This window comes from Syngnathus floridae, chromosome 15 (assembly GCF_059516105.1).
Source record: "Syngnathus floridae isolate MCC-2025c chromosome 15, RoL_Sflo_1.0, whole genome shotgun sequence".
Taxonomy (NCBI): domain Eukaryota; kingdom Metazoa; phylum Chordata; class Actinopteri; order Syngnathiformes; family Syngnathidae; genus Syngnathus; species Syngnathus floridae.
This window is the reverse complement of record NC_142427.1, coordinates 7639026-7656407: the sequence shown is the minus strand read 5'-3', so window position 1 is coordinate 7656407 and position 17382 is coordinate 7639026. Positions and strand designations below refer to the sequence as shown.

The window sequence follows — 17382 nt, the reverse complement described above, 5'->3', positions numbered from 1 at the left end:
ATAAATAAAATAAATGTATTATTAATTGCAGGGCATGACAAATGCAACTGAGTCACAGCCAGAGACAGGAATGCATTTCTACTCAAAACAAGTGAAGGTTATTTACTGAATGATTCCAGAGAAGCTTGGATTCGATACAAAAACTGCTTTAAATAAAAAAAGGGTGTATTTTTCTAATAAATTGTTTCCAAGCACAACTTACAAAACATACTTTCAATATTTAAGATATTTGAAAGGTTTCAAAGCATGAATACAATAATATACATTCATAGTTATGACCGTGCAAATCAAAATCAAACATTGTAGTATTTACAAAAATATAATTTGAAGAAGATTAGAATTTAAATTATTGGAATAATTGAATTAAAAAAGAGATTTAAAATAGTTTCTATGAAATTAAGCTGAAGACGTCATTTGGCGACTCAGGACTTTTTTGACCTGCATATTGATGACGTCAAACATGTGCGACGACGTTTAACACGTCGGCCATTTTTTTTTTTTAGCCTAAGAGTAAACAACCGCGGTGGCACCTGCACGCATCTACGCGTGAGCATGAAAACCATTTTTACTTTCATTTGCTGGCATCGGATCGAGACTTAAAGACGCGACATCGAATGCCCTTAGGAAATCTTGTCTTCTAGATCATGCCCTACGATCCCGACCACCCTCCGGCTAAAAAATTCAAGCCGGGGTCCGTTTTCTTCCGCCTCGACAAGCAGAAACCTGGTATGCTGCTGCCTGGGAAGGCAAAAGCCACCACGCCGATCGATGTTCAGAGGAAACAACTTCCCATCTATCAAGCGAGGACTCCACTTTTGAGCCAACTGAGACAGCTTCACAGTGCTATTTTGATCGGTAACGTGTCCCACAGTAATTCTCAACAAACCTAAAATGAAAAAAAAATGTTCATTTTTTAAGTGCATTCAAAAGTCTGCCCCCCCCCCTCACACACTCACTCCTATGTGATCAAGTACATGAGATGAATTTGACTCTAAGGAAAGTGACTGTGTGTAATGTCAGATGTCCTGATTTTTGACAAGACTCAATCTATTATTAGGTGAGACTGGCTCGGGGAAGACCACCCAGATCCCCCAGTATTTGTATGAGGCAGGGATCGGACGCCAGGGTCTTGTTGCCATCACTCAGCCCCGCCGAGTGGCTGCGATATCACTGGCTGGGAGAGTTGCAGAAGAAAAGGGAACGCAACTTGGGAAGCTGGTATGTCCGCATCATCCATCAAACCATGAACAAACTGATTATTATTATAGTAATACACTTAATTTTACCATTGTTTGTTTTATGATGAATGATTACTTCTACTACCAGTACTTATAACTGCAACTATGTTCAGGTGGGCTACACCGTACGTTTTGAGGATGTCACATCCCCCGAGACAAAGCTGAAGTTTATGACTGATGGAATGCTCCTACGCGAGGCCATTGGCGACCCCTTACTGCTGCGCTACACCGTGGTCGTCCTGGATGAAGCTCACGAGCGCACTGTTCATACAGATGTGCTTTTTGGGGTCGTCAAGACAGCTCAGCGCCGGCGCAAGGAACTTGGCAAGATTCCTCTTAAAGTAGGTTTTATTATGTCCTATTTTAGTTTCTTATTTCTTGTGAATTGTTACCCTTTTGTCTCATTGTTTTTCTTTTTTTTAACCCGCCCAGGTCATAGTGATGTCAGCTACAATGGATGTGGACCTGTTCTCGGAATACTTCAACAAGTCGCCTGTACTATACCTGGAGGGCAGGCAGCATCCCATTCAGATCTTCTACACCAAGCAGACTCAGTCTGACTACCTGCAAGCTGCTCTTGTCACCGTGTTCCAAATACATCAGGTAGTCTCCAAAGAAAAAAAAAACACAAGTAAATAAATGAGTGAATCATTCAAAATATTTTTCATTTGGGAAAAGGGTTACAAAAATTTCAATGCCACACATTACATTTATTAACAAAATTGCCCTTTATGGAGAGTTGCTATTTGTACATCGTGGGAAAAAAAAATGCAATGGGTTAAATATCTGCAAAATTTACAAACCTAAGATAAAAAGTTATCCTCCTATGATACAACAAAAACTGTAACAGTCTCATCTATGCGCAGGAAGCACCTCCATCACATGATATATTGGTCTTCATGACGGGCCAGGAAGAGATCGAGGCTCTAGCAAGGACATGCCGGGACATTGCCAAGCATCTGCCTGACAACTGTGGACCTATGTTGGTCCTCCCTCTGTATGCGTCACTGCCTCCGGCGCAACAACTCAGGGTCTTTCAGGCAGCTCCAAAGGTAAAAAAGAAATCACAAGTCCAGAGTAGACTTTCAATGAGTTTTAAATGCACGGGAAATTTATTTTGCTCCTCTTTCCCCTTACCAAGGGTTGCAGGAAAGTTATCTTATCAACCAACATAGCTGAGACATCAGTTACAATATCGGGGATCAAATATGTCGTTGACACAGGGATGGTGAAGGCCAAACGTTTCAACCCTGGTGAGATCATTATTGTGAGGTCACAAATGAGATTTTGCATAATTAAAAACAGACACTGCATACGAAATAAATGTGTATGTTGGTTTTGAATTGGCTCTCAGAGAGTGGCTTGGAGGTTCTGGCAGTGCAGCGCGTTTCCAAAGCCCAGGCGTGGCAGCGAGCGGGCCGGGCCGGCAGGGAAGACTCAGGAATTTGCTACCGTCTCTACACGGAGCAGGAGTTTGATCATCTCATCCCTATGACTGTGCCTGAGATTCAGAGGTAACCTTAGTCTCGTTTGTTTTTATCGGGTAATTACGTGCTCACCAAATAGCTCGTTGTTTTCTAGGTGTAATTTAGCCAGTGTGATGCTCCAGCTCATGGCTCTCGGGATTCCGGATGTGATGAATTTTGATTTTATGTCCAAGCCCTCCCCGGGTAAGAATTGAAAAGATCACAAACCGTATTTGCCGATCACACCATGAGCTGCAATTTCCACGACAGATGCCATTCGCTCAGCTGTGGAGCATTTGGAGCTGCTTGGGGCTTTGGAGAGGAACAACGGGCAGGTTCTCCTCACTGCTTTGGGGAAGAAGATGTCAAGCTTCCCCCTGGAGCCAAGATATGCCAAGGTAGTATTGTTTGAAATGTTTACACACAAGAAGGAAAAAAAAAGAACCAATCACATCAGTAGGACACTTTGATGCTTTGCAGACCATCCTGCTGTCTCCCAATTATTCCTGTTCCGAAGAGATTTTGAGCATCGTATCGCTGCTGTCAGTGGACACCGTGCTGTACAACCCTCCAGCACGGCGAGATGAGGTTCTCGCCGTGCGCAAGAAGTTCATGTCCAGCGAAGGAGATCACGTGACACTCCTTAGCATTTACAGAGCATTCAAGAAAGTCGGTGGGAATAAGGCAAGTGTTGCACGTTAGTACATCGTTATCACATATCACCATGCGACTTGACGTTTTTTTTTTTTTTTTTTTTGGATAAAGGAATGGTGCCGAGAGAATTTTGTCAACAGCAGGAATATGGGTCTAGTGAAAGACGTCCAAGCCCAACTCAGAGAAATCTGCCTTAAGGTACATCTCCACAAATCCTAATATCACGTCTGCATCTGCTGGGAAAAACTTACTCACGATGGCCGTTCTGCCCAATAAGTGAAGCCATTTTTGAGTTGACGTGAAAACAAAAGAGAACTATTAATTTTTCTGTTTTGCTAATTGTTCCGTCAGCTGAACTTAAAGCTGGAGTCATGTGGAGCAGACACAGGGAAGGTTCGCCAATGCCTCGCCCACGGGATGTTTATCAACGCTGCGGAGCTTCAACCCGACGGCAGCTACTTAGCCCTGGACACCCACCAGTCGGTGGCCATCCACCCTTCGTCTGTCCTTTTCCAGGCTAAGCCGGCATACGTGGTGTTCAATGAGCTGCTGCACACCTCGCGCTGTTACATGAGGGACTTGTGCCTGGTGGATCCTGATTGGCTGCTCGATGCAGCGCCCGACTACTTTAGTCGCAAACTGCGCCCCACCAAGAGCTAACCGGGTATGTTTCGTGCACCCTCACTAATCCAGGGATACAAATCCTTGATTTCCTAACAGTAGGATTTCTTTTTTTTATTGTTCTTCACTGATTTTCTATTCATGGTTAAATATGTTCCTGTTACGAACAAAAATCAGACACCGGTAGGAAAGGAACTCTCACATAAACCCAGGACCCCCTCTATGTATGATAGGTTGCATCTTTTGGACTTCTCAAGAAAGCTTATTGTATTTATTGATAGGATACACTACCTCCTAGTAAGTCAAAAGTTTCACCGCGGCATGAATGTGCACATTGATGTCTCACTCCGATTTGTCAATTGGTTCAACAATCCCATTTTGCAACGGTTAAACAGGAGTTTGTTGTGGGATGTTTGAATTCCTTCCAATTTGCGTGCATTTTAAAAGTATATTCTCACCTTGAATACGAATCACAGTTTCTCATTCGTATGTGTATTCTTTGCCGTGAATCTCGGACTAAATAGAAAAATGTTTGGAAACCAAATATTGATTATAAGTTCCAAAGAATGTTCAGGTAGACTCAACTGGGCCTTGTATTGTATTGACTTTATACAAAGTGCGCTTGGGGATATTTTACAGGACACATTCATTGGCTGTACAGTTGACTCGGGCAATAATGTTTTCGAAAGAGTTTCTTTTGACAAAGTATTGCAGCATGTCGACGTGATAAGAATTGCATTTTGTAATATCTGTACCCACTTGTGCATGCTGTTTTGACGCCTTTGCCAAATACAACACTGGCTCGTCAGGGAAAGACGCATGAAAGCATCTCTAGTTTCTACCTTTTGATATTGTCTAGGTAATTCAGAAAATGTATGCTATGCATGGAGAAGGAAATTATATCTCATTTTACTGGTTCTTTTATCAAATTATAATTTGTGATAAAAGAACCAGTAAAATAATTGACAATTGAAAACAGAATGAACAGGAAATTATATAGTTCTTTCACACTTTGCAGAAAGTAAATCACAGATTGGGAAAGAGTTGGAAGCATCTTTTGTGATTTTGTACACTTTGACTCAGGACTGTGCCAGAAATAACTTAAAATATTTTTACACAATGTTGATCATGTTAGAGCAACTGCATGTCATGTTATAATAAAAAATAATGCATTCGAAAAGGTTATTTGAGTTTGACTTTCTAACCCAGCACTGATTCAAACCAATACTGGGTTATTATTCCTAACTCTTGAATTAGGATTTGACCAAGCGGGGTTAAGGGATAAAAACTACCCACACTTTGCATCCATTAAGGCTACCCTTATTAGATTACAAGTTGGTCAGTATAGTGGTGGTTAAATGTAATACTCATTTTACTAAACAACATTTTGTAAGAATAATAAACAACTGTGATTTGCTGTCGACCAGCCTCGGGTGCACCTGTGACCCTAATAAAGACAAATAGTATTCAAAATAGGCCGGCCTTTCTTTTGGGGCCTTGATGACAAACTTCTGTAATATAAGGGTCGAACATTTATTAGACTTCAAAGATGATGCTATTGTGATGTTTTGTAAGTTGGGGGGGGGGATGGTTGAGGGTAAAGGGCCAAAGAGAGCCCAAATAGGCAAAAATTTGCTAGAGTGAGCTGATCAAAATTTAGGTAAGTTATCACTTTATGAACATTGCCTCTGTTCTGTTAGTGTCCATGCTTCTAATGATAACAGACAAGATTATGATTGTTCTGTAGTATCTCGCCATAATGAAGCTACAGGTTGCAGGCAAGCACTAGGAATTGCATAAACCCACCTCATAAAATAACAATACAACTTTATTTATATGGCACATTACAGCTGCTTCACATACAGCAATAAAATAATCACAGACTTTTTCTCCATTATAATAAGTAAATTTCCCATGTGAGCTTTCAGATTTTACAACTTTAAAAAACACGCGAATGTCACATCCAATATGGCGGTTACGCTGACGTACGAATATATGCTAATGATTTATTGCGAAAAGCTTCCCTTACGTCAGACATTACTTCCGGTGCATAGGTCATAGCTACGACAGGTCAATGTGTCCTTCCACACACGTGTGTTGCGGCATCACACTCTAGCAGCCATAAGATACCCGGTCGGAAGTGCTAGCTGTGTCTCCGTTTTCAAACATGCTCAAGTCGGTTGTCCGCGCGGTGGGAGCCGCTCTCCGCCTTCCGAAGGCCTCCACAGCACGGGCTCTGCCGCTTAGTTGCCCGACATTGTGCTCGCCAAGCGCGGCCACAGCCAGACCCTTCACCCGCTCATTCTGGATGATGAACGGCAACGGAGCTTCGGGGTACAGGCCAAAGCTGTTCACTTCCAAACTGTTGAATCCATCGGCGTCGTGTGGATGCGGTGCTATGCACACAGAGGGTATGGTTTTAAAGTTGAATTAGTTACAAACCGGCTTAATGGCGTATTAAGAGTGCATTAGGGTGATCGTGGCTTATTTTAAAACATCCTTTTTCGTTAAGGAACCACACAGGACACTTTTTGGTTGTCTCTCTTGATCTGGAGATCAAGATGACTTGTCTGATGTGTATTTTGTTCTCCTTTTACAGGTGACAAGGCATTTGGGGAGTTTCTATTTGACGAAATCAAAGAGGAGAAAAAGCTTCAGAAAAGCGGGGTTCTACCCAAGATATCCGGAGGTTGGGAACTGTCAATGGATGGCACTGAGGCGCTACTCACAAAACGCCTTGCTGGAGAAAAGTAAGGCACTTTCTCTCTGTGCTCTATTTTGGCAGATCTCTAAATTTTGGGTTTGACTTTTTCTCTTCGTCCCCTTGCAGAATCACAGTCACGTTCAATGTCAATAACAGCATTCTACCAAACTTTGCTGATGACGCGGAGCAAGGAGAGCAAAAACCAGGGGAAGAGGTACAAAAAAAAAGTCCAGAATATTGTTTGAATGACCATCTTAAAATGATAAAAACCCTATTTGTCCTCACAGCCTGAAATTTTGTCGACGCCCAACTTCGTTGTTGAAGTTACAAAAGAGGCTGCAAAAGATACACTGGTGATTGACTGTCAATTCCTTCAAGATGAGGTAAGAACAAAAGTGGCAGCACAACTCGCGACGGCCGTGTGGCTGATCTTGATCTCCTCTGGCTAGTTGTCACATGGTGAAGAGGAGGAGAGCGACATCTTTGGCATCTTTGAGGTCAGCTTCCAGCCAGAAGGGGATACAGACTGGAAAGAAACTAGCTACACACTCACCAAAGACTCTCTGAATGATGTGAGTATTGTCACAATAACCCCGTCCTGATGGATTTCAGTTTCTTTTTGCTGCCTCACATTTTCCCAGAAGTCTGGATTTACACGGCAGATAAATGTGTGTTTTCCCAGGACCTCTATGATCACATGATGGACTATCTGGCCGACCGGGGTGTCGACAACACCTTTGCAGATGAACTGATGGAGCTGAGCACTGCCATCGAACATCAACAGTACATCAAGTTTTTGGAAGAACTCAAAACCTTTGTGAAATGTAACTAATCTATTTATAGAGTCGAGGTGTTCCATTTTTATGTGGTCCACACCAGCCGCAACTAATGCAAATATTTGTAGCACTTACTCAAAGATCATGTTGCGAGTTAGGTTCAATATTGGACAAGATGTGTTCTGGACATTAATTACGTATATTGTTTTTTCAAGGTCAAAATGCGATTAAAACAGTTCATCATATAGTTATCGTGTTGTAATTAATTTTTATGTTTGCTAATTGAGTGTTACACTCATTAAACATTTTTTGGGCAATCTGGCCTAAATAAAAAAATAACAGTCGAAGACTAAAATGAAATATCCAATAAAATAAAAATCCGCCCGAGTTTTCAATCTCCAAACGGGGAGTCGATATAAATAGATAGATTAAAAATATTAATGTCCAGTGAGTGATTCACAATAAAAACTGTAACGATGGTTTATAAAGTTCATATATACACAGGTTCTGTGATTCCCAACTGTTGGGATCTTTATGTAATTTCACTTTAATTATTCCCCCACCGCGGTCACATTGTGTTGTTGCCTTAAAAAAAAAAAAGTCTATTAATAATTACCACCTTGGGCTTCCCTTCGGGACTTTAACACCATCGAAGTGGATAGAATGCCATTGCGCAATCGTGCGCTCAGGAAAAAGTAGTGTGGCCGAAAGAAGCTCCCCAAATCCGTCACTGCATTAAAGGAGTAGCAGAAGTCATGACCGTCGCATTTTGGTGAATTCCAACCAGGGTTATGGCGGATAAAGAAAGACTTGCTTCTGTCCACGACTCCTTCGTTTCCGAGGCTTACCACGCTCGATCGACTGTCAGCGGGCCATCTTACGGGCCTTATACCTACACGCAGGTCATTCACAGCGGACACTTTATGGTATCGTCGCCCCACCGCGACGCGTCGCCGGGCGGCGTGAAAGGTGGACGCTGCCCGAGGTACGACTTCGACACGGTGAATCGAACCTGGTGCCAGACGTACCGCTACGGGCCGCGCAGCTCCGGCAGTCTAAGCATCGACCCCACACTCACGCGCCTGTTTGAGTGCATGTCCTTAGCCTACAGGTACGTAAAACACCACGATTGCTTGTTACTTTGAATTTTAGCAGCCCCAAAATATATTTAAAACTTAGCGGAGGAGAAGTTTTTGCTTTCGTTTGTTGTGCAACAACTTGGAAACTTAGCTGGACTTTGATTCGAGTTGGCTGCACTGGATAGATTTGAGAGTAACTGAACTGTTGTTGCAATGATGACTATTTTTTACTTTTCATAGTGCTTTATTTCCATAAAGTACAATGTAGGCTCATTGGATAAATTATTTATTTACATTCTATGTAGTAATGTAATGTACCTTTGATTTTAAAATGTAAATAATAATGATCAGCCATATATGATTTGATACGAGGTCTGCGAGTTACTTTGGATAATTGTTTGGATCCTCAACTAATGTTTCACCTTTTTTGCTGCATATATTTTTTAATAACGAGACTACACTGTTTTTCCCTCTGTAGCAAATTGCCATTTCGGCTGTTTTGTGAGCGAGAGCTCCTGATGCTCTTCATTCGAAGCATATTCAAATGTGCTCTTTGGCTTGGCTACCTAGCAACTATTGAGTGTCTCACATTAGGAGTCTCTGGAAAACCACAATTAGCGAGATGTAGTCCCATTTGTCAAGATCGAATTACTCCTTAAGGCACGGGTGTCAAACTCAAGGCCCGGGGGCCAGATACGGCCCACCACATCATTTTATGTGGCCCGCAAAGACAAATTGTGGATCAAATTTGTGTGTCATAACTAGAATTCCAAATTGTCTTCACTTTTAACATCTTTTTTTTTTTAAAATATTTGACCAGTTTTTACTCATCTGATTTGAAAACGAGTTATTTGTCAGTTTGTTTTGTAGCTTTTACAGTTTATAATATGAGGTGCTCATGCATTTATTTCATAATAGTCCTCCGAAAGAAGCTATGACTACAATGCGCCCCGCGAAAAAAACGAGTTTGACACCCCTGCCTTAAGGTATGAAAAGGAAAGCAACACCATTGTTTTTCTCTCCCCCCCCCCCTACCTTTTTAGCGGCAAGATTGTATCCCCAAAATGGAAGTCTTTCAAAGGACTGCGGTTACTGTGGAGAGATAAGATTCGTCTAAACAATGCAATTTGGAGAGCATGGTTCATCCAGTGTGAGTCTACCGTCTGTACATGAAATTGACATCATCTACGCAGGACCTGTACAGTGGCATTTTTTTTTTTCTAAATACTATTTAGATGTGAAAAAGGGGAAAAATCCCGTGTGTGGCTTCAACACCCCATTGGAGGGATCTGAGGCAGATGCCCACAGAAAGCCTGAAGTAAGTTATTTCTTTTAATGTGGATTCCTTAATATACACCAATAATTATCTTTTATTCATACAGGCCATTGTATTAGAAGGCAGCTACTGGAAGCGGCGGATTGAGGTGGTCATCAGGGAGTATCACAAGTGGAGGATCTATTACAAGAAAAGAGTGTGTATTATATTTATTAATTAATTTGTTTATCCCCAATTCCACGCTTACCTCTATTTTATTGTTCCTTTGCAGCTTCAGAAAGAGAAGGATGGTATTATATCGATGCTACAAGAGGTAAGTTTTTTAATATGATGCATTCAAAAGCTTAATATATGTAATTTAATGCTAAGAAGAATGAAATTGTTCAATGTAAATACATTGAATTCAAAAGGAGCAATAGCACATTTAGAAAGTTTATCCTTTTTGTTTGATTTCAACTCAAAACAAACCTATTGCACATTTAGCCATCGACATGGAAAAGCAAGACATAAAAAAATTGGGAGTATTTTTCTTCAGTCATGCAGAGGTTTTATCCAGCAGATGTTGTTATCAATAAGGTCATGATGTAGACTCCATTAGGCAGAAATATCCAGTAAGCCTAATGGAAGCAGCAGAAGCTACAATTAATTCAGGCTCATCTATTTTGCCACTTAGCTGTGTAAACTAGCTGCTGGTCAAATCCAAATTCGACAGGAAGTGACGGAGCTTTGTGATTGATGGGGGCCACCAGTCAAGTGGGGAACTAATTCTGAAGGTATAGATAATATTTTGACCAGCTGCAATACAAACATGAAGTTTGACCCTTGAAAAAAAGCTTAATTTTGGCTTTAAGTATTGTACTTGTGAATTCTCTATGATCATTTTTTTTAAAATGTGGGTTCATCATCAGTCAGATAGCTGGTGAGGAAAATGGTGGCTTGAGATAAAAACGTCAACAACAAAACTTGCGTCACGTTTGGGCAATTGACGCAAGTTCATCGTGAGTAGCGACAATAACCCGCACGCTTCTTGAAGCCTCGTTTTTTTTTGTGTAGGGAAAAAAAACTCAGTTTAATCAAATCTGACCTACTTTCTGAAATGACGGATTAAAAAAAAAGTAACCGCACCTTCAGCTGTGGCGTCACATTTGAAAACAAAAGACGGTGAGAGAAAATAGAGGCGAAACAAACCTCATGAGAATGGACACTACCCGAGTGAAAACATAATTTGGTACTTTTCATCCTTTTTTTTAATTTTAATTTTTTTATTTTAATGCATTGCTTTATGCCCAGAAGATTTTTCGGAAGAGTCTATTTAACCAAAAGATGAAAACGATTTAATGTACAACTTTCCTTTTATTTCAGCTTCATACCCGTTTCTACCAACACACACATCACATCTCAATAATATTAAAAAAAAAAATGAATGAAACGTGCATAGAGGAAAATCACTCCAAAAAGCCAATCACCGGAAGTCGGAAATTGCGTCTGTGCTTCCCACTTTAGTTGATGGGGCCTTAAATCCTCCTATTCACCCGCACGTGAGGATGACTACTGTCGTAGAATTAGGTCAGGGACAAAAGATCGCCCTTCTTATTGAAATGATGAGACGTCAAAATAAATGAACAAACCCGGTGTAATGATTACCTGGAAGGGGCTTGTGCTTTTCAACACTATGCCCCACTTTGTATTTTTCATCACACACGCACACATGGTAATATTTACTCTTTTCTACCCGCACATGCATACTATTCTTCAGTGATGGTCAATCAAGGAGCAAAAACAAATTACAGGAGGAAGAGTCGCGTGCGTCAACGTAATCAAAATAGGCCGGCCGTCATACAGTCCGGGCTTCCCTATAAATGTCATCTCTGGTGTGGATGATCAGAATGAACACATCTTGGGCAGAATTCTGGAAAAGCTCTGTACGAATCTTCTTTTAGACGACAGGTTGTTACTGAGGATTTTTTTTTTTCTGCATTAACAATAATGCAAAATGGGCGATTATTTGAATTTGTCTTGTATATTTTGTGTTGTCTGTAATGACTATGTTTTCTTGGCTCATTCTGCTATCCATGTATCCGAAGGGTCAAATCTGCCAGGAAAAGTTGGAGAAATGGTCCAGTCAGATGTATCCAGAGCCTGAGGCAACACCAGGGGAGGCTCCCATGTTTGACCTGGACTACCTCCTGTCTGACATCTCTGACACCCTGTTCACCATGACGCAGAAGCAATGCCCCTGGGCAAGCAGTGAGCGGCACAACAGTAAGTATCAAATGTTTCCAGACCTTCATCAAAATAGATGAATATAACATTTGTGGTGACATCAAAGTTTGTAGTGTTCCCAAAAGCTATTATGAGGATTTTAGTCTTTTTTTTTAACACATTATTATGATTAGAAACATAACTGTACATATTGACCTTAGTATTTTTTTTTCTGTGCTGTATTTTTTTTTTGGAGGGGGGCAAAGAAGCAGTTTGGTTTAAGCCCTGTGAAATCTGCCTAGTGACAAATGGCTGTTAATATTATAACATGAGCATCAAATTTGCTTTCCATTTCTAATTCTGAATCAGTTGGAAACACAACATTCTTTTATCCAATTCATTACAATCTTTTCTCCCTCCTCAGCATACACAACAAATGCTGATATGATTCAACCAGGCCTGACTCCTCTGCAGCCCAACTTGGATGATTTCATGGATATACCAGGTACCTACATGTCATTTTACTCCCCCCCCCCTCCTTCAGAATAAAACTAAATGATGATATTAAACTGTTTCATGCATGGAGATGCCAACATTTAAAAAGGTATCTCTTTTTGCTGTGCCTTTTCACAGATATCTTCATGAACTCTGGTGTTCAGCCATGTGATCAGATGGCTTTTGCAGACTCTGGCTATTTTGAAAGTTCATCCAGCATTACCCCCGTTGGAGCCACCATGCACACAGCTCCTCAATTACTCGGTGACAGCGAGCTCTCACAGGTACTTGCGCAGGATATGCTCCATCGCAGTTTGGTCCATCAAATCACAAGTGACTTTTTCTGCAGGCTACTTTGTCATCCAGCAGTTTGCCACATGCTTCATCATCTCAAACGGAAGGGCTTAACCAGGACTGCAGCGGCTACCACCCGAGCTCGCTACCATATGGACCCCAGTCGTACGCCGATCCCGTTCTTCCCTTCCCCGGCGACGTTGAGCAGGGCTTCTCCTCAGCCGTTCCATTTTTTTACCCACTCCCGTGTCACAAGTTCGGCTACCACACCAGCGCCGGCGTGACGCCGACCGTCATCACTCACACTGCTTCCACAGTGAGCGCTACGCAGCAAGCTCACAGATACCCGTACCACCAAGGTTATGTGTCCGACCCGGTTCAAGCAGCCCAGCCTTCGGGAGGCGCATCACACTGCTTTGCGGTTCCTGAACAAGTGTCTGCTGGACCAGTGCGAGGGAAACATAAGCAGAAGAAAGAAAGCGAGAGGACATTTGGTCCAACTGTGGGGCTATCTTCTGCTTCCTTCACTGCACCCACGAGCTGCCTGGCTAAGCTGCTCTCAACAGGTGCCCCCCACCCCCTTTTCTTTTTTTTTTATGGCTAAATTGTTTTTTCTTACAGGGAAGACATCGGTGGGGTTTGGAACTACTCACGTAACAGTCAAAGGTCAAAAGTCCTCATCTCCCGGTGCTTCGGTGAGCACGCCTTCAGCAGTAAACAATCTAGATCAACTATCTCACCAACGTTGCTGTAGAAACACATAATTAAGCTACAGCTACTCTCGCAATGTTCTGTCTCGCTCTTTGATTTGTTCCTTTAATAGAGGAAAAGTGCTAAAGATGTTAGATGAGACATAAGTAGAAAATGTAAGCGTGAGGATTTTATTTTGAAGATTCCTTAGTGTGTAAAATGTCTTGGCAGCAGGCTTCCTCCTCCAGAGCAGCTTCATCTCAAGTGCAACATGGAGCTATTTGGCACGGAGTCATCCCAGCGCAGCACAAGCAGAGTTCAGCTCAGGGTCAGAGTCAAAGCTCCAAAAGCTCAACAGCGCCGGCCACCCTGCTGGTTGATGACACTGCACACAACAGCGCAGCCCTTCTCGTTCCTAAGACTGAGAAACTGTCACCTGTCCAGCTTTATGGCACAGACAGAAGTAGCTTAACAGGTAAGCACACTCAAGTGAGATGGATTTTCTTCTCACACTGTTGTGGGCTGTTGTAAAGCAAATATATATGTGTGGTGCTGAAGTGGACAGCTCACCGGTAATTTCAATTTGTCAAAATTTGCGGAGATTAAATAAATAAACAATCGGAAATTGACAGATTTGATTTTCCAGGTTACACAGGCCAGACATCACCTCCAAACCTCCTCGAGAAATCTTCTAATCCTGAATCTCCACATTCAGGCTTCCTGGGGTATGGAATGATAGAAATGAGTAAGGTAAAGTACATCAGATGTTCTTTAATAGGAAGAGGTGGTGCTGAATCTGTAGAAATGCAAGGTGTGATGTTCAACGTCTACTCCAGCAAACAGAGACCAGGAGGATGACTCACATATCAGCTGAACAGAAGAGACGTTTCAACATCAAAATGGGCTTTGACACTTTACACGACCTGGTGTCAACACTTAGTTCCCAGCCGAGCATCAAGGTACATTGAAAGGACGCACGGGATTATTCAACTGTCATTCCAAATCATACAGCGTTTTATCCGCCTCAGATTAGCAAAGCCACCACCTTGCAGAAGACCGCCGAGTACATCAGTAAGATGCAGCAGGAGAGAGCTCTGCTCCACGAAGAAGCTCAGAGACTCCGAGATGAGATCCAGCTCCTGAATTCTGCCATTAAGTGAGACCTTTAGTTGACTTGGAGGCCTCTTTGGGATATTTGAATGGAGTCCAACACACCAAAGCCAAGTTAAGATCGTCTTCATTATTTTATTTTTTTTGCAGTGCGTGCCAACAGCAACTACCGGCCACGGGTGTGCCCATCACACGACAGCGATTTGACCACATGAGGCAAAAGTTCCGGGAATACGTCCAGGCCCAAACTCTGCAAAACTGGAAGTTCTGGATCGTATCCTTAACTGTGAGCGTACAGGGAGGAAACAAGTCATTTGTCCGCTTGTGTGACACAGAAAAATTGGACACATCATTCTTGAAAATACCAAAACAATACATTTGTTTCAGAAAGCAAACTATCATAGTGATTTATTTCCTCAACTTGGTGTCAGTTCAGCATCATCATCGAGCCACTGTTTGAGTCCTATAATGGAATGGTGTCCACTGCCAGTGTGGAACAACTGTGCCAATCCACTTTGTCCTGGCTGGACCAACACTGTTCTCTGCCTTCTCTAAGACCCAGTCAGTCTTTTTTTTTTTATTGTTGATCTTGACCTTTGCACTTGTCTGATTATTTGCGTCTCCATCCGCAGTGGTCCTGAGTTCACTCCGTCTCCTGAGCACAACGACGTCCATCCTAACTGAGCCAAGACTGCTGCCTGAGCAGGCCACCCTCGCTGTCACACAGGGTGACCCCTCTACTACCTTAGACCACTCCATACAGCAACCTGCTCAAGACCATATGCGCAACATGTGATGAAAAAAAAGACTGAAATAATTAGAAGCAGTTATTCAAAATAGAAAAACAACCCGTTATTTCATTTTCATTCAAATATAAAAATACCAAAATTGAAATGCAGCTTGATTTTGCCATTCATTACAACGGCTCAGAGCTGCTAGCATTTTTCGTATTGACCAGCAGATGGCGACAGAAAACAGTCTTCTGTAATGATCCATTAAGACAAAAATTAAAAAACATATATTGCCTTTGAATTGTGGTTCAGCAAGCATTTTGTGTCCGTATATATTGTGACCAACAATTAAAGAAAAAAAAATCCCATGTTGTGTTTGGAGCTCCTTGGTTTGTGGAAGATATTTTTTTGAAAACACTTCTCAGTCTTGATGTAGTTGTTGTATTTTGTTATTTTTAGGCCAAGGAAACACCGGCACGTCTTAATTCCTCCAATAGAGGTCGCTATCACAGAGGTACGTATTCCCCTTCTACTGAACCTCCCCTTCGACAGAGGGCGCTGTCGGGACTATCTGGGGAAAACGTTCAATTCCCCTTCTTTTGCCTTGCCCTCAGCTCCACGGTGAGCTGTCCACTTCAGCACCACAAGCCGAGCACAGGCAGCGGGGACGCGCTAATGCCGCAAAGGAAGAACGAAGAGGATCAAGCCACGGCTGAACATCAGGACCCGGTTTACAAGATTGCCGAACGCACGTCGATTGCGGCTGGGGACGCCTGCGACTCCGTAGCCGAAGACTGCAGGAAAGGTAAGAGTTTTTCCGAAGAAGCTTAAATTGGATCAAGTGTATTGTGGCATCACCGGAGGAAGGATAATGATCGCGTGTTACCGAAGGAGGCATTAGCTTCTTTCTTTTGAGCAGTTTGTTTTATTTGACAAAAGGCGACACGGAAACGCGTTATTGTTGCCCCAGCTTCCCCTCGTTGTGCAGATGGTGCGGTTCTATCGCTCGTCCATGTTTCGCAGCCTCCCCGCGGCCAGCTGCCGCTTCATTGTCAACACGCCCGCCCCCTCCCCTTTCGTCCCCCGTCTGCCTCCCCCTTCGCCTCCAGCTACGGGACAACATGTCACATCTTTCTTTTTGGCCGAGTTAAATAAAATCAGCCCGTGCGGTTGCAAATCTCTACAAACGCACCCCCACTCTGCACTCAAAATAGTGCCGATACTGTAATAATAATAATAATAATTATTATTAGCTGGAATATAAATTTTTGAATAGGGTTACGTCAAAATATCACAGCTTTATGGGGCTCGTACTTTAATTTAATTGAGTAATAGTTTAGATCACAGGTGTCAAACTCAAGGCCCGGGGGCCAGATACGGCCCGCCAGATCATTTTATGTGGTCCGCGAAGACAAATTGTGCATCAAATTCGTGTGTCATTACTAGAATTGCAAATTGTGTTCACTTTTGATATTTTTTTTTTAAATATTTGACCAGTTATTACTCGTCTGGTTTGAAAACGAGTTATTTGTCAGTTTGTTTTGTAGCTTTTACTATATATAACATGAGGCGCTCATACATTTATTTGGGTTGACAGTCATAATGACCCTCCGAAAGAAGCTATGACTACAATGCGGCCCGCGAAAAAAATGAGTTTGACACCCCTTTTTCATCTATATTTTAATTTATCTATAATATAGATTAACCTGAGATCAGCAGCAATGCAAACCTCCCCCGAGCACTTCTGTAGTGTCTCCAGTTGTTCTCCTGCATTCAAGCATCATTCTGGCAGCCTCAAACTGCTCCTCCTCCTGTCCTACTTCCCTTCTCTCAGGAAAGGGAGGTCATAGGGAACATTTAAGCAGCTGACATTGGAGGAACAGCAGGAGAGCTCTCTGCTAATACAAATAGATGGAGATGTGTGGGGAACATTTGTCAGCTCAGCCTCTACATAAATCTACAACGGAGTGCCACGGGGCTTTATGCCTTCACATCAGGTGGCAGCTTCTTTAGATTTTGTCTGAAAGGATTGTCGGTATGTGGGAG

General features: G+C 42.4%; 4 protein-coding genes across 9 annotated transcripts in view; all 4 read left to right on the top strand.

The window, feature by feature from the left end:
* Positions 1–462: 462 nt before the first annotated feature.
* On the top strand, positions 463–5159 carry dhx33 (DEAH (Asp-Glu-Ala-His) box polypeptide 33). The gene is made up of 12 exons (XM_088398086.1): positions 463–855; positions 1058–1218; positions 1352–1579; positions 1671–1841; positions 2105–2290; positions 2380–2491; positions 2593–2752; positions 2820–2908; positions 2975–3102; positions 3185–3388; positions 3470–3556; positions 3710–5159. Exons 1-12 carry the CDS (start codon positions 645–647, stop codon positions 4016–4018), a joined length of 2046 nt encoding a protein of 681 aa, XP_088254212.1. The 5' UTR covers positions 463–644; the 3' UTR covers positions 4019–5159.
* An 862-nt stretch (positions 5160–6021) lies between these two features.
* c1qbp (complement C1q binding protein) lies at positions 6022–7706 on the top strand. Its single transcript, XM_088399006.1, has 6 exons — positions 6022–6390; positions 6579–6729; positions 6810–6897; positions 6971–7066; positions 7133–7255; positions 7366–7706. The coding sequence occupies exons 1-6, from the start codon at positions 6147–6149 to the stop codon at positions 7513–7515; spliced, it is 852 nt and encodes a 283-aa protein (XP_088255132.1). The 5' UTR covers positions 6022–6146; the 3' UTR covers positions 7516–7706.
* Positions 7707–8103: 397 nt separating this feature from the next.
* Positions 8104–16096, top strand: mlxipl (MLX interacting protein like). 3 transcript variants are annotated; one of them, XM_088398999.1, is made up of 19 exons: positions 8104–8570; positions 9582–9688; positions 9774–9856; positions 9921–10010; positions 10086–10127; positions 11899–12076; positions 12441–12521; positions 12650–12795; positions 12861–13371; positions 13427–13500; positions 13727–13970; positions 14142–14245; positions 14332–14454; positions 14524–14651; positions 14756–14879; positions 15037–15166; positions 15238–15333; positions 15796–15850; positions 15951–16096. In XM_088398999.1, exons 1-18 carry the CDS (start codon positions 8251–8253, stop codon positions 15819–15821), a joined length of 2607 nt encoding a protein of 868 aa, XP_088255125.1. In that variant the 5' UTR covers positions 8104–8250; the 3' UTR covers positions 15822–15850; positions 15951–16096. The 3 variants fall into 3 exon arrangements, with proteins under 3 accessions (XP_088255125.1, XP_088255124.1, XP_088255123.1); XM_088398998.1 differs by lacking the exons at positions 15796–15850; positions 15951–16096 and having other exon boundaries at positions 8105–8570; positions 13730–13970; positions 15238–15704; XM_088398997.1 differs by lacking the exons at positions 15796–15850; positions 15951–16096 and having other exon boundaries at positions 8105–8570; positions 15238–15704.
* The window catches only part of srrm3 (serine/arginine repetitive matrix 3), a 28206-nt gene continuing 26815 nt past the window's right edge, over positions 15992–17382 (top strand). For all 4 annotated transcript variants that reach the window (XR_015863141.1, XM_088399002.1, XM_088399001.1 and 1 more), the window contains exon 1: positions 15992–16141. The gene's annotated coding sequence lies outside the window, so the exon portion shown is untranslated. The remainder of the gene's footprint in view (positions 16142–17382) is intronic.

Coding starts and splice junctions, on each gene's coding strand:
- dhx33 (XM_088398086.1), top strand. CDS start 645: ATGCCCTACGATCCCGACCACCCTCCGGCTAAAAAATTCAAGCCGGGG. Junction 1,580..1,670: donor TTGGCAAGATTCCTCTTAAA/GTAGGTTTTATT, acceptor TAACCCGCCCAG/GTCATAGTGATGTCAGCTAC. Junction 2,492..2,592: donor GGCCAAACGTTTCAACCCTG/GTGAGATCATTA, acceptor ATTGGCTCTCAG/AGAGTGGCTTGGAGGTTCTG.
- c1qbp (XM_088399006.1), top strand. CDS start 6,147: ATGCTCAAGTCGGTTGTCCGCGCGGTGGGAGCCGCTCTCCGCCTTCCG. Junction 6,391..6,578: donor CGGTGCTATGCACACAGAGG/GTATGGTTTTAA, acceptor CTCCTTTTACAG/GTGACAAGGCATTTGGGGAG. Junction 7,256..7,365: donor CCAAAGACTCTCTGAATGAT/GTGAGTATTGTC, acceptor GTGTTTTCCCAG/GACCTCTATGATCACATGAT.
- mlxipl (XM_088398997.1), top strand. CDS start 8,251: ATGGCGGATAAAGAAAGACTTGCTTCTGTCCACGACTCCTTCGTTTCC. Junction 10,128..11,898: donor TTATATCGATGCTACAAGAG/GTAAGTTTTTTA, acceptor ATGTATCCGAAG/GGTCAAATCTGCCAGGAAAA. Junction 13,501..13,726: donor CCTCATCTCCCGGTGCTTCG/GTGAGCACGCCT, acceptor ATGTCTTGGCAG/CAGGCTTCCTCCTCCAGAGC.